At 38.9% G+C, this 14,515-nt stretch overlaps 1 protein-coding gene across 1 annotated transcript in view; it reads right to left on the bottom strand.

Annotated features, from left to right (window-relative positions):
• Positions 1–771: 771 nt before the first annotated feature.
• Positions 772–14,515, bottom strand: part of RBM17 (RNA binding motif protein 17) — a 33,268-nt gene continuing 19,524 nt past the window's right edge. The window contains exons 4-12 of the mRNA XM_006862738.1: positions 13,070–13,236; positions 12,079–12,176; positions 9,681–9,737; positions 7,886–8,027; positions 3,751–3,902; positions 2,382–2,455; positions 1,828–1,926; positions 1,177–1,249; positions 772–1,066 (exon numbers count right to left, since the gene is read on the bottom strand). Of these exons, the coding sequence (XP_006862800.1) occupies positions 963–1,066; positions 1,177–1,249; positions 1,828–1,926; positions 2,382–2,455; positions 3,751–3,902; positions 7,886–8,027; positions 9,681–9,737; positions 12,079–12,176; positions 13,070–13,236 (966 nt within the window). The 3' untranslated portion in view covers positions 772–962. The remainder of the gene's footprint in view (positions 1,067–1,176; positions 1,250–1,827; positions 1,927–2,381; positions 2,456–3,750; positions 3,903–7,885; positions 8,028–9,680; positions 9,738–12,078; positions 12,177–13,069; positions 13,237–14,515) is intronic.

The raw sequence follows: 14,515 nt of genomic DNA, 5'->3' as shown, positions 1-14,515 counted from the left end.
TTTAAAAACCATATACCATTGCATTTCAATGGTACAATTTTTGCACAATTGCAGAATTAAGAGTAATTGGCAGTACTGTATAAATAACTGAATTTTATACATTTAAAAAGTACATGTATAATTGGATAACTAACCCCACTGTAAATTTCTGCAGCAGAAACATGACCCCAAGGAACTGCCATTTCCAAAACATAATTGGGCACACATTCACAATGCACCTGCTAAGTTTTGAATTAACTTGTCATTGCAGATCTACACTATTGACTATGCTTGAATTGCTGAAAGCAAAATGCTAGCTTCATGATTTCTATACCCATTAGACCCCTAAATTCATCACAAACCCTAGTCTGACTTAAGTTTAATGGCAAATGATTCATCCAAACAGGTGTGGTACACTCACAATTCTTCCATCTTAGTTCAGGTGGTAAAGAGTTTTTTCTACAACTGGAGTCAGTAAGAAGAATTTCTCTGTTAGAGAAAGCAGACATTTTCACCTTTGGCAGACTGCCAAGATGATGATTTATTATGGAATTTATGAAGCTACAGTTTAGTAACTTGCAAATTAAAAAAAAAGAAAAACATAACTTAATATAACCCCATGTCACAAAACTTTTCTTTCTAGACTTTTCTTAGTGCAAGAGATATCAATGAAACACTTGAGAATTGACCATGAAATCCTAGCCAAAAAAAATGTAATCAACTTAGAAGTGGTAATAAAAAAAGAGAAACAACCAGAGAGGCACACAGATCGTTTTGTTCTGCTTTTTTTTTTTTTTTTAAAAGGATTTTTATACTATATTAAAAAACCACAAAATAAAAAAGGAATCAATCAACATGTATCTTAGAAGTCCTTCCAAGAGTCTCAGAACTCAACAGCCATGGAGGCTGCCACCTTGTCTTCTCTGCTCAGCCTGCAGCTCATTTAAGGATCATTAGATGACTCGTGTTCTAGGGTTTTACCATCAGACTTGTTCCGCCAAATCCAAGACCCTGAATTTATCCAAATTGTAGAAACATGCTTTCACCACCCGTCCACCAAAATACCTCCCATTCAGATCCACAACAGCTAAAAGGCAAACAAAAAGACCATGAGTTATACAAGTAAATGTATTTCAGTGATAAAGATTAAGATGAAGATTCAACTTTTTATACTTTATATTCCACTGTACAACTTACCTTTAATTGCAGATTCAACCCTCTCAAATTCTAAAAATATTCGTACAGCTTCATCATCAGGGGCGCCAGGAATCTGGAAAAGAAATGTCTGTTTTGTTATTTCTTCACATGAATGATTCTATCTGTGGAGCACAGAATAAGTTCCCCGTTATCACAAATGCTACTAGTATAGTACTGCTTATGTAGGGGGCTCTGAATAAATACTTGCCAAATGTTTGGAACCAAAGGATGTCCAAGTAACACACAACAATTGTCATCAGTGAACACACAACAATTCAGATCTCCAAAAGTCATACCAATCCACATTCATAAAAGGAAAGTATTTCTATTCCTTCACCAAATAATTTTATTTGGTAGTTATTCTTGTCTATATGCTTAAAGTTGTTGCAAAGGAATAAGAGAAGTATAGTTAATCAACACCTGCCACTTTTAGTAGTAAGATAATACATCACTTCTTGCCAGGACTTTCTTCTGAAGCGCCTCTGGGTAGACGCAAACCTCCAATTTTCCATAAGCAGCTCAGCGCATTAATTGTTGGCACTATGCACGGATTCACTTATAGTTTGCATACTTTGTTTCAATTTGTAGAATATGTTTTGTCATCTGCCAATTACAACTTGGGTTATAAAAGTCAGGAGAAAACCTTCTTACTTCAAATATTACGCATTTTCCAACTTTGCCATATTTTTCACATTCTTCCTTGGTTTCAACTTCCAGGTCTTCATCTACCTCTCCTGCGCCAACCATGTTCTATAAATAAAGAAAAATACACTTAGCTATAGTTTACAGATATATAACAAATGAGACTTTCATTAGGGCAAGTGGTATTAATCTCCAGTTACATAACAGAATTCTTTATCCCATTAGTATTAAAATGTTAGTATTTCTTCAAGCAAAATAAAACTATGTATTACAACACTTGGTAAAGTGTTAACCAAAATACCTAGGTAACCACCAAGATACATAAACTAAGCTGAGCATGTAGTAATTTCACATATTTTTAAGTAATTACTTACTACACTCTTAAAGCACTGTATTTAGCAAAGTAGCATGCACTAATGACAAGGCAATTTAAAATCAGTCTTACATGGAACCCATCCCTTTCCATTTTCTTTACCGTCTGTGCTATCAGTGGGGGTGAAAGCATGTGGGGAGAGGCACAAAAAGCAAGGCAAACACACAGTTTTTGTTCTTTTGCTTCTTACCCTTAGTAGGACCACTTTAGTAGGACACTTAAGTATTTCAGTTAATGGATTTGAATCTGATTTCTTGGATGCATCTGTATCAAAACATATCATCAGATGAGTCCTAGTACAATGACTAATTTCAATAGAATTCTCTATTTGTTTTAGAATCATCTACAAACATCAATACAATCACTCAGTCCCAGCAGAAATGGAGGCTTTACTTTGGTATGTTTTTACAGTCATTTCTGGAAGTTTTTCACTTCTGCAATGACCTGGGAAAAATGTCTGCTATTTCAATCCTAAAGGGCCAACAAAGCCCATAAATGACATTCCAGACAGGTGAGAGCCTTGGCTTTTGGGTAGAAGTAAAAGGTCAGTAAACCCACTGCCATCGAGTCAATTTTGACTCATAGAGACCCCCTGCCCCCCCCCTCCCCCAGGACAGAGTAGAGCTGCTCCACAGGGTCTCCAAGCTTGTAAATCTTTCAGAAGCAGACTGCTGCCTCTTTCTCCCACAGAGCAGCTGACAGGTCCTAAGTGCTTGCTGATCATTTGGTTAGCAGTCAATGGTTAACCTGCAGTACCATCAAGGCTGCTTGTCAGGTCTCTAGTCTAGTGCAACAAGCTGTTAATTCCTCAGCCACTGGCTAGCATATCCTAGACAGCCTGAGAAACCTGGACAACTGCTAGTTTTAGTCCTAGCATGTAAGGCTGGTGATCTGCTTTCTAAGGTTGTACATCATCAGGACTGGCAGTAAAGTTTCCTTCATTTGCTAGGAAAGGGAGTTCAGCTAAAATGACATCAACTAAACTCGATTTTCCTACCTAAAATGCAATGTAAGCTATTTTTGTTTCATCCTAGTAAATCCCTAGTTCAGAATAGATTGTAATAACTGTACATAAAACACTGACTAACTAGGCACCATCTACTAAAAGATTACACACGTCAGATCTCAGAGTGGTGAGTTTGGAAGAAAACTAGGAATCACGCCTATTCTGGAAGAGCGGAAAAAAGTAGGGAAGACATAAGCTGGAGTACAATCACTGACATACTATACAATGGCTCTGGCCTTCATTCTATAAAAACAACTCTTATCAATTTCACAAGATTCTTTGCCCAACAGGTATGAAATTATTCTCCCAAGGGCTGTTCATTTTCTGCCTGTCTCTCATCTTTTTTCCTCCCGTGGGCCTTCATGCCGCTTTACCTTTGTTCTGAAAAAAATAAAGATGAGCCTCAGGATTCTTAAGTTTCCACAAAAGCAGAATTGGTGGCCCATCACAATTGGCATTTTCTATTCTGTTAAAGACGGGGCCAGTCGTCTCACGATGGACTGTATTCACTCTTATTCCCACCATGGAATGCATCTTTTCTGAGGACACCTACCTTTCTCAGTAGCGTCCCCAATAATGATCTTGCCTCCTCGCTTGCTTGTTTTTTCTACCGACAGTGCAGTGCTCAGCCCTTGTTCATGCTTCCCAAGACCTTGACCTTCTCGGAAACCGTACTTCTGCATGATTTTATGTGCTACTGTGCCACTGGCAGGAGGAAAAAGAAAAAGGTTCCTTGTACTTACAATCACAAATACACCATGGGTTTCATATGACAAAATCTCCTTCTGCAAAGACAGTATAAATTCATGTATATTCATATATGAAGCCACAGATCATTAACAATAGGCCAATAGATGGAGGATGTAGGGATATGCAGGGTGAAAGATGTATATATCACAAGTCACTGAAATCCGAAACATTCTGAGCTCATTTGTGAGAAGAAATTTCCAGTTTCCCTGATGAATACTTCTCTGGTTACTACTGTTAGAAATACTACTTTTTGTATGTCCTAGGAGTCCTGGTGTGGCATTGTGGGTTAATGCGCCACAATGAAAAGCTGTTTGAATTACAAGGTCAGTGGTTCAAGCTTACCAGCTGCTCCTCGGAAACCCTATACAGGGCTGCTATGGGTCGGAACTGACTTGACAGCACTTCACAACAACGGCATCTGCATAGGATATGCACTGGACTGCTAAGTGCAAGGCTGGCAGTTCAAGTCACTTCTTGGAAACCCTACACAGGGCTGCTACAAGTCGAAATTGACTTGATGGCATTTGTTGCTTGCTAACTGTTGGCAAGTCAGTTCTGACTCATAGTGGCCCTATTTAAGGTTTCTGAGGAGAAGCTGGTGGATTTGAGCTGCTGACCTTGTGGTTCGTAGTCCAGTGCTAATCCTACAGCACCACACCAGGATTCTGTACTGTTATATGGCCTAAAACCACAGTTTACTATTAAAAGTGAGCTTGTCCCATGAATGTGGTGGCACATACAGGGGCAAAGGTATAAAAACTTTACTTAGACGTTACCAAATCCTTTGAGGGAATGAGCTGCTTGGAAACAATTAATTCAATGGACTAATGGACCCATGAACCCCAGTCTCCATAACCTTGAGGCAAAAGAATCAGTTGGTACCCAGCTGGCATTACCAACTGCTCTGAAAGGGACCACATTAGAAGGTCCTGGACAGAGCGGGCGATAATGTGAAGGAAAATTCAAAATCATAAAAAGACATCAGGTTTACTGGTTAGACAGATTGGTAGAATCCCGGGACTATGGCCCTTGGTTACACTTCAGCTCTGGAACTGAACTCAATTCCACGGTTCAATTTCAGCCAAGCAGTAGATAGGTACACAGGTGGGACAACATTAGTGAGGTGTGCACACCACAGAATAGTCAAGCATTCAAGACCAAAACCACAGTATTTAGCCAAGGACACAATTCAGAAGAGTTGGGAAAAGAAGAGGAATGAACTAAGAAGCATAGGGAGGAAGCAGGAATGAGTGATGTTACACTGCAATCTTTGAGAGAAATGAAACGTCTAATGGATTGAATGTAAAATTGACGATCTGTTCTGTAAACCTCCGTTCAAATCACAATAAAAAGTTAAGGAAAAACAAAGCAAACAAATGTCCTAGTCAAAAACTAAGCATGAAGTGTCTTAACGAAGATGATGGTATTTTTCTAAACACTAAATTCCCAATAACAGACTTTACAAATGAAAGACCCATGCTCGCTGTTGTTAAGTGCCGTCGAGTGGATTCCAACTCATAGACACCCTGCATAGGGTTTCTGGGAGTGAGTGGCTGGTGGGTTTGAACTGCTAACCTTCTGATAATCTGGCTAGTGCTTTTCCTACAGTATCACACCATGACTCCCTGCTGTTGTTGAATGCCATTAGAGACCATCTACTTAACAGAATAAAAAAATAATTAGCTGACAAGCTTAGGCTGAGTAGGAACAAACCAAGGTATTCTTGAGTCCACAGCTTTTGCTCTAACACCAGAATAGTTTTCAAACTGCACTAATCAGTCTCAAGGGTGCCCCCTAACGACTATAAAACTGCTTTACACTTGAGCCTTCAAATCCTGCTTCACTTACAGCAATTGCAACCTACAGTACAAGGGGGCTTCAAAAACTTCACTGAAAAATTGATCATCAAGCTTTGCATCTATCTACCCTACTCTCTAGCACACATCCTAGGGCAGCATGTTCCAGTAGAGATTGTGAGAAGATGGAAATGCTCTATACCCGTGCTTATCAATACTGTGGACACATGCGTATTGACTGTTAGGCACTTGAAATGAAACTAGTATGACTGAGGAACTAAGTTTTGAATTTTCTTTATCTTTAATTTAAATACTGGGACTTCTGGTGTGGCACTGTAGGATAAGCACCAGACTGCTAACCTTAAGGTCAGTAGTTCAAACCCACCAGCTGTTCCTCAAAAACTCTGAGTTGGAACCAACTCCATGGCACTTAACAACAACACAATTCAAATAACCACCAGTGCCTAGGTGCTACCATATTAAAGACCAGTGTTAGGGTATGGATGTCAAGAAAGTCAGAAACTCAAAATCCCTTGAGGTAAGGGAACCATAAACATTAACTCCAACTCTTAGTAGTCATCCCAGAGGGCTCAAACAGCCAAACCAAAAAACTCCACTGTTGTAGTCACTTCCCACTCATAGAGACACTACTGGACAGAGTAGAGCTGCAATTCAACGTTTCTGAAAAGAAATCTTTACAGAAGCAGACAATCTCATCTTTCTCCTGCAGGAGAAAGAGCAGCAGGAAAGTTTAAACAACTGGATCTACTAGTTAGAAATCTAATGCTTAATCCACTGTGCTACCAGGGCTCCTTCAAAGAACCAAAGGATCTGCAAATAGGATAGGATAGATCTACTACATTAGATGGTTTCAGTCTTTCCATTATAGAAAACATTCTTCTAGATAAATACCAAGACATTAGTGAAATGCTGCTTCAGTTGACAGCCCCCTTCTAGCATCAGAGGACTTGAATAAACAACATTAAATATACTTTTACCCAAAATGCAAGCCAAATTCAATGGAAGATAAAAACAAAAATCTGCAAGCCCCACATGAATGTAAGCCTTAAAATAGAACGATTTTGACACTCAGGCAGGAAGGTAGTAATTATGACTAAAATGATTAAGAGTTTTTAGACAAAAGGTACAGCGCTGCGCGATCACAAAGCTCGTTTCATCAGGAAAGATGATACAGCTGTCATAGATGTAACTGTGTCCACCCTGAACCCAGGCCCCAATCCATGTCAGTTTGGCTGGCCCATGATTCTCAGTGGTTGGGCAGTTAGGAGCTGGTCCTTCATGATGTGGTCTGATGTGATAAACCAGCATGACTGAGGGTAGATAGTTGCTGTTAAGTGTCGCTGAGTCGGCTCAGACTCAAAGTGGCCCTGTATAGGGTTTCCGAGGCTATCAATCTTGCAGGAGCAGAAAGCCTCATTTTCTCCTGCAGAGCGGCTGGTGGATCTCATGCAAGGGGCATTCTCCCAGGGTGGGGCCTACAAGGCCTTTTATTTTACAAGAGCTAAAAGGAGAGCAAAGCAGGAAGAGATTGGAGGGACCTCTACTACTACTAAGAAAGAAGAGTGGACTGTGTCCTTTGGACCCTGCACAGAGAACCTCCTAAACCAAGTAGAAAATTGATGACAAGACTATGATCCAAGAACACTGAGCACACAGACGCCTAGCCTCCTAAACTGTGAGAATAAACTCCACTTGTGGTACTTCTGTTATAGCAGCACTAGAGAACCAAGACATGACCCTCTGGAGGCATTCTAATTTTATCAACTCCTTCACTTGCTTAATGTTATAAAAATGTAAGTAATTATCACAGACTGTTCCTACCTAGACAATATAATGCTCAACATCTAAATCATCCAAAACACTTAAGAGTAGGATTACTGTTTTGTACAAAAATATAGCATCATTATACTGGTACATGCGCCACATGGTTCAAGCACTGATTCTCTAGTAGGGAAGTGTGTAACTGAAAACATCAAGCATCTCCCTCTAAACTTAAGAATGTCCTCATTTTCAAACAAGGATTACAGTGACTGAAAGGTTTCAGAAAAAGCCAATGACACACAATACTGTTTCTCAAGTACTTTTTACACTTGCTTAGACTTGAACACTTAAAATCATTACCCCATGTTAGCAAGGAAGGAGTTACTAGGCCCGGTTGGAGATCTCGGCCTATCTTGTTCATCATAAACTGGGGGAGGAATAGCAGCTTTGGAAGACTGTGATCGAGGTCTCGAATCCTCTTCATAGGGAAAATCTCGGGGTACTATTGGATAAAAAGAAACTGGGGTTACAAAATTATACAAAACATATTTTGAACTACATTTGCATTGTTGTTGTTAGGTGCCGTCAAGTCGATTTCGACCCATTACGACCCTGTATAGGGTTTCCAAGGAGCAGCTGGTGAGCTTGAACCACCGACCTTGCAGTTCAAACGACTTTGCAGTCTGATGCATTAGCCCACAGCTCCACACCAGGACTCCTGCATTTGCAGTTATAAGACTGATTTGATTTATTTCATAAAGCAAAAATGTAGGAGGAATTTCTTCAATATAAAGGATACATTTGCATATATCCCTCAAATTGAAGCAATTCCTCCTACATTTTTTGTTTTACAAATGAGAAAAAAAATCAAATCGTCTTATAACTGTTTTTTTTTTAATTCTTAAAAATTGCAGGTAGAACACGTCGAATCATAATTTTTTTGCTCCTACTCTTCCTATGTCCTAAAAAGTCCTTTAAAAAAATCTTACTTAAATGTTATTCCAAGTAGATACTAGATCTTTAGATTTCCATAGATAGCATTTTATGTGCATCTGTCTTACTCCGTCAACAGCTTAATAGCTGTAGACTCCCAACAGTGGTTTTCTGCCCTAGCTATACACCAGAACCACACAGGCAGCCTGAGCCCCAAGCCCACAGACTGCATTCAACTGGGTAGACTCCACTCCACTCCAGGTAACAAGATTACTTACACATGTTTTTACACACTAGGTGTTTGACAAAAATTTAAGAATTGTAACCTTCTTTTTTTGAAAAAATAGCCTAAACAGTTTTTTCAGATAGTTTGGGTATGGTCAAAACCAAAGCATAGGAAAATGATCTAGAGGATGCAATGAAGTTCAATTTTAACCCAAAAGTCTAGATTAACAGAAGAACAAATAGTGGAAGGCATGCTTTGGCAATGTGCTTAAATGGAGTCCTAGTGTGGCCCTATAGCATAAACACTGGATTGCTAACTACAAGGTTGGTGGTTCAAACCCACTAGATGTTCCACTGAAACACTAAACAGGGTTGCTGAGTCAGAACTGACTTGACAACACTAATACCAACAAACCACTGAATTAAAAAATTGTAAAACCCCATTCCAGAGTCGATTCTGGACTCATGATGACCTCGTGTGTTACAGAGTAGAACTGCTCCATGGGATTTCTTGGCAGGTGCAGAACCAGGTGGTGTTTCATTCTACTGTACACAGGATCACTATGAGCCAAACCAACTGGACAGCACCTAATAATAATAACAAGCACTACATTTATGGAGGCAGATGGCCAGCTGTTTCTTCAGCAGTATCACTGGGTAGGTTCAAACTGCCAACCTTGTAGGGTAATAGAGGAACAAACTGTACCACTCAGGGACCTTAAACTGACCAATTTCTTTGACAGTGATGCCAACTGAACCCCAAATGTGAAATGTTAAGAGATCTGTATGAAAAACCCCTACCTCAGAGCCTGGTACAAAAACTTGTAATCTACAATGGTAAAGGGGGATAGCAATCTCAGTGACCCTGGCCTTAGGGGTCAGAACCAGAGGACTGGCTGTCAGGCCATTTCCCCTTAAATGCAGGAAATGTGGCTGACGTAAAATGCTAAGGTTTTCATAAAATGTATCAGAAGGGAGAAGAAACATTTCTACATACGTTCTTTGTCTTTTTCTACAAGAGAAGTGGGTGGTGCAATAGCAGCTCCGCCCATACCTGTAAAAAACATAAAGTCCATTGATTAAAGGCAAGCAAGAGCCTAGAACATAGTGAATAAATAAATTTTAAGGTGAAGAATACAGCTAAGAGAACTAACAGTTATTCGAAAATAATAACAAACTATAATTATAAGGAACTTTCATATATATGATCTCATTTAGGTTTAATAAACCTTTGACATAGGTATTATCATTCCCATTTTACAGATGAGGAGAGGGGTGTTAGTTGGCGGAGATGGGAATAAATCCAGATCCCTGTGATGCCATGCTTTCCCGCAACCTAACATGTTCCTTTTCCAGGGTGCAAGCTATTAGAGCTAACCATTTATTTGGAAATGTGGCTATTTCTGGTTCGTAATGAATCAGTTACCTGTTGCCACTTCTTTGGTCCATGTTTCCTTGATGGACAATAGCAAGCACAATGCTAAAACATTGCTAAAAGATCATAGAAATCTTCATCAGACAAAAAAATATCAACTATGAAGCCAGTGTTTCTTGTCAAAGTCTCCATCTAGGACTATACACTTCTAAAGGCAGTGTTTCCATCTCCAATTCTTCCCTGAAGAATTCTGCACTCTTTTGATGTACACAACAAAATAGCTTAGACATCCTTGTGGGACCCAAACTGTTTCTTTTAAATGTTCTTCTAGTTTTGGGGACCATAAAAAAAGAAGTCTGAAGGGGCAAGATCAGGGCTGTAGGAAAGATGGGGTAAGGTTTCCAAATGAAACTCTTACAGGGCAACCCTTGCCACTCTCAAATAATGAGTAGGCGTATTGTTATGAGTAGGTACAGTTTTCATTTTAATCCCCATCTCCCTCCAAACTTATTGCTAACAAGACCTTTTTTTGGAAAGTACTTTAAAAAGGCTAAAACAAGTAAATTAGTGAGACAATTTGTCTGCAGTCATCCACTGATGGCAGAGGAATGTTTAAACATGCTTTATTTGAAATAAATCCTTGCATGCGTGAACTAGAATCCTAAATTACCCTCATACAAATGGACCAAAAAGAGGTCTCTTCCACCTTCTAGCCAACAGCCAGAGGGAAAGCATAAAAGGGGACAGACCATAAAACCACAGCAACTTTTCTTTATATCCATTATGGCTTAAGTATGAGAAAAATTCTATTAAAAAATGCTAAAATGTAAGTTAAAAAAATTGGATGACAAAATCAAATTGGATCAGGATAAACTGTTTTACAAAAAAAATTATTTGAAAGCCAGTGCCCGTGTATCATGATTAATGGGACTGAGCTACATAAAATACTTAAGGAAAAATATTTTTGTAATACTTCCAAGATTTCTTTCTTAACCTTGTCATTAAGACCCAGAGTGACTTCTGATTTGATTCTGAAAAGTCAATTTGCTCTACAGTGCAGTATGAAAAATTCACGGTGGCTGGAAATCTGCTACTAAAATATGATGAGCAATCCTCTAATAGCATTGCATATAATAATTCATATAATGTCACTGCTTCTGTAATATTAGCCACAAGTTCAGTCAAATAGCAAGAGCATTTTGATTAGTGGTTTTATAATTCCTATTAATGTTTACGGATCCTGGCATGGCACTGTAGGACAAGCACTGGACCGTAAGCTCGGTTTGAACTGTAAGGTTCTTGTCAATTATTACTAAGACTTGTTAGAAACTAATAATCAGCACTGGTGTGGTGCTGGAGCATAAGCACTGGACTGCTAACCAAAAGGTCGGGGATTCAAACCCACCAGCCGTTCCTTGGAAACCCTATACAGGGGCGCCATGAGCTGGAACTAATTTGACAGCACTTAATAGAAAAAAAATAATAAAGTCCTAATATAAAGGTCCCATTTCCTCACAAAAAAAAGACAAAAGACTGGCAAACTGAAAAGATGAGACCACAAATATTCAGCCTGTATGTTGGATTCTAAAGCAAGTTAACACAAACCAATTTGTTGATTAACTAATCAAATGCCTAACATGGACCTGTTGTATGTAAAGTACTTAGCACCCTCTCTGTGCCTCAGATTCCTAATCCTTAATAGAAAAACCTTAGTTCGGTGCTTAACAGAAATTCAGCTGGGCACAGAGAGGTTACTATGACTCTACTTCAGGTAGAAAAAAGGATGTGTGTATATTTTAAGCTACTTTCAAAGTATCCAATAAGTAAATGGTAGAAAGTGGCTGTGAAATCCAAAGGAGACTATATGTAAAAACAAAATGCAAATAAATCAAACTCTTAATGCAAATGTGGATTGCTAAAATCCCCAAAATCAATGTCAACTGAACTATTCACCAAATGGAACATGAAATTATTGGAACTGCCCATTGTCTAAAACAGAAGATTTCTGTTCACATCTTACTTCTTTTCCTCCTCTCTCGCTCATAATCTTCATCTTCATCAGAATCTGGATCCGGTCGCCTTGAAAATCCACTAGCTTCATGTCTGTCTTTACGCCGCCTGTGTTAAGGAAATTTAAAATGTTCATCAGAGACAAACCAATTTAGGTGTGAACCTGAGAACTTCGCTTTGATTTTTTTCTCGACTAAAAATATTCATATTCTCTCTTTCAAACAGAGCCCTGGTGCCACGACTGTTTAACGGGTTGGCTGCTCAAAAAGCTGATGGTCCGAACCCATCCAGAAGCTGACCAGGAGAAAAACCTGACAATTTGCTCCTAATAAAGACTACAGTTTAGAAAACCCTATTAGGCAGTTCTTCTCTGTCACATGGGGCCATTATGAGTCTAATTCACTGTATGGTATCTGATAACAATTCTTTCAGACTATTCATTTGGGGTTGAGTGAGAGAAGACAACGGGCTAAAGACTAAAGTATTAAAGCATGAAAAGTGAGAAAAATAAGGAAGATAAATAAAACAAATTTAATAAGTACAGTATTGTTAACAAGAAAAAAGTTTCCTTGATATTACCTCTTTAAATGATTCAATGAACAATGAAAAACAGTACATTAATACGCTGCACTGTGCGAGAAAGAAGAGGCTGTCTTCTCATGCAAAAATACATAGCCTCGGATGCCCTATGCAGGGATGTGAGTCAGAAATGATTTGATAGCTCTTAACCAAAACAACACAAAAGCCTCAAGTGTGGGAAAGATAGATGAAGCATCTAAAACATAGAGAATAAGTACCCAGTACACAGCACTGTGATACCTATGCAACAACATTCCAGAGATAATGCATTCTTTTCACCAACACATTTCTTTTACTTTGTAGTATTTCAGTATAATAAATACCTTTGTTATACTTTGCCTTATAAACAGCACTCAAGTTCCTTTAATGCTCTAATAAATATTTCAAAGAAAAAATATCCCCAAATCCACACAACATCTTACTTTTCTCTTTCTTCGATTTCTTTCTGTCGTTCCAGTTCCCGCTGTCTTTGTCGTTCCTCTCTTTGGCGCTTTACTACTTTCTCATAATCATTAGGAAACATAGGATCATATTCATCAGCCAAGGGAATCAAAACTTCTCCTGCAGAAAATCCACTAGGAACAGGATCCTGAGGAAGAAAAAAAATGGCCAAAGTAAGTCTCATCATCATGTCTTAGAATTCTGTTCAGAGAGATAAGGTCCAAGAAAATGAGGGTTACATAGCCCTGACGATCATCTATTCACCTCCTTTGGCTTACAAAGAAATGCACGCCAAAGGAGATTTAATGATCCTTTGTTAGGTAACAGTTAGGTAACAGCAGAAACAATATAGAGAATTCCACAACAGCTCTTGAACAACATAATACTTGTTGCTGTTGTTAGGTACCAGTGAGATGGCTGACACACAGTGACCCTGTGTATATAATTTAATACAGAACGCAACACTGCCTGGACCTGCACCATCCTCACAGTTGTTTTTGTTTGAGCCCACTGCTGCTGTCACTGGGTCAACCTATCTCACTGGGAGTTTTCCTCTTTTTTTTGTGGATCCTCCACTTTATCAAGCATAATGTCCTACTCTAGGGACTGTTGCTGTTGTTAAGTGCTGTTGAGTCAGTTTTGATTCACTGCAACCCTGTCTAGGGCTTCCAGGGAACACCTGGTGAGTTTGAATCTCCAACCTTGTGGTTCAAACTGACCTTGCAGTCCAGTGTCTTATGCCACAACACCACACCAGGACTCCCTTCTAATAACATGCCTGAAGTACAAGAGAGGAAGTCTTGCGATCCTAGCTTCTAAGGAGCATTCTGGCTGTATTTCTCCCAACACAGTTTTGTTTGATCTTCTGGCAGTCCATGCTATTTGATATTCTTTCCCAACAACATAACTCAAATGTATTGGTTCTTTCAAAGTCTTCCTTATTCATTTGAATACGAGGATATTTAAAATACCATGACTTGGGTCAGGTGCACCATTGTTCTCAAACAGATACCTTTGCCTCTGAACACTTTAAAGTCGTCTTACACAACACATTTTATAATGCAAGACATCTTTTGATTCTTCAATGCTGCTTCCATGAGTGTTCCAAGCAAAATGAGCTCCAATTTTTTTCTCCATTAACATGATGTTATTTATCCATCCAGTTCTGAGCATTTTTGTTTTCTTTACATTGAGGTACATCAATACTGAAGGGTATATAGTCTTTGATTTTTTTCAGTTATGTTCTTTAAAGTCTTTTTTGCTTCTAGCAAGCAAGGTAGTATCATCATATTGCAAGTTGTTGATGAGTCTTCCTCCAATCCTACTGTCACATTCTTTTCATATAACCCACCTTCTTGGATTACATGCTCAGAATATAGGTTGAGTAAGTATGGTGAAAGGATACAACCCTAGTGCACACTATTCCT

Source organism: Chrysochloris asiatica, unplaced genomic scaffold, assembly GCF_000296735.1.
Source record: "Chrysochloris asiatica unplaced genomic scaffold, ChrAsi1.0 scaffold00050, whole genome shotgun sequence".
Taxonomy (NCBI): domain Eukaryota; kingdom Metazoa; phylum Chordata; class Mammalia; order Afrosoricida; family Chrysochloridae; genus Chrysochloris; species Chrysochloris asiatica.
Note: the sequence above shows the minus strand (reverse complement) of the source record. Positions and strands in the feature narration are given on the sequence as shown.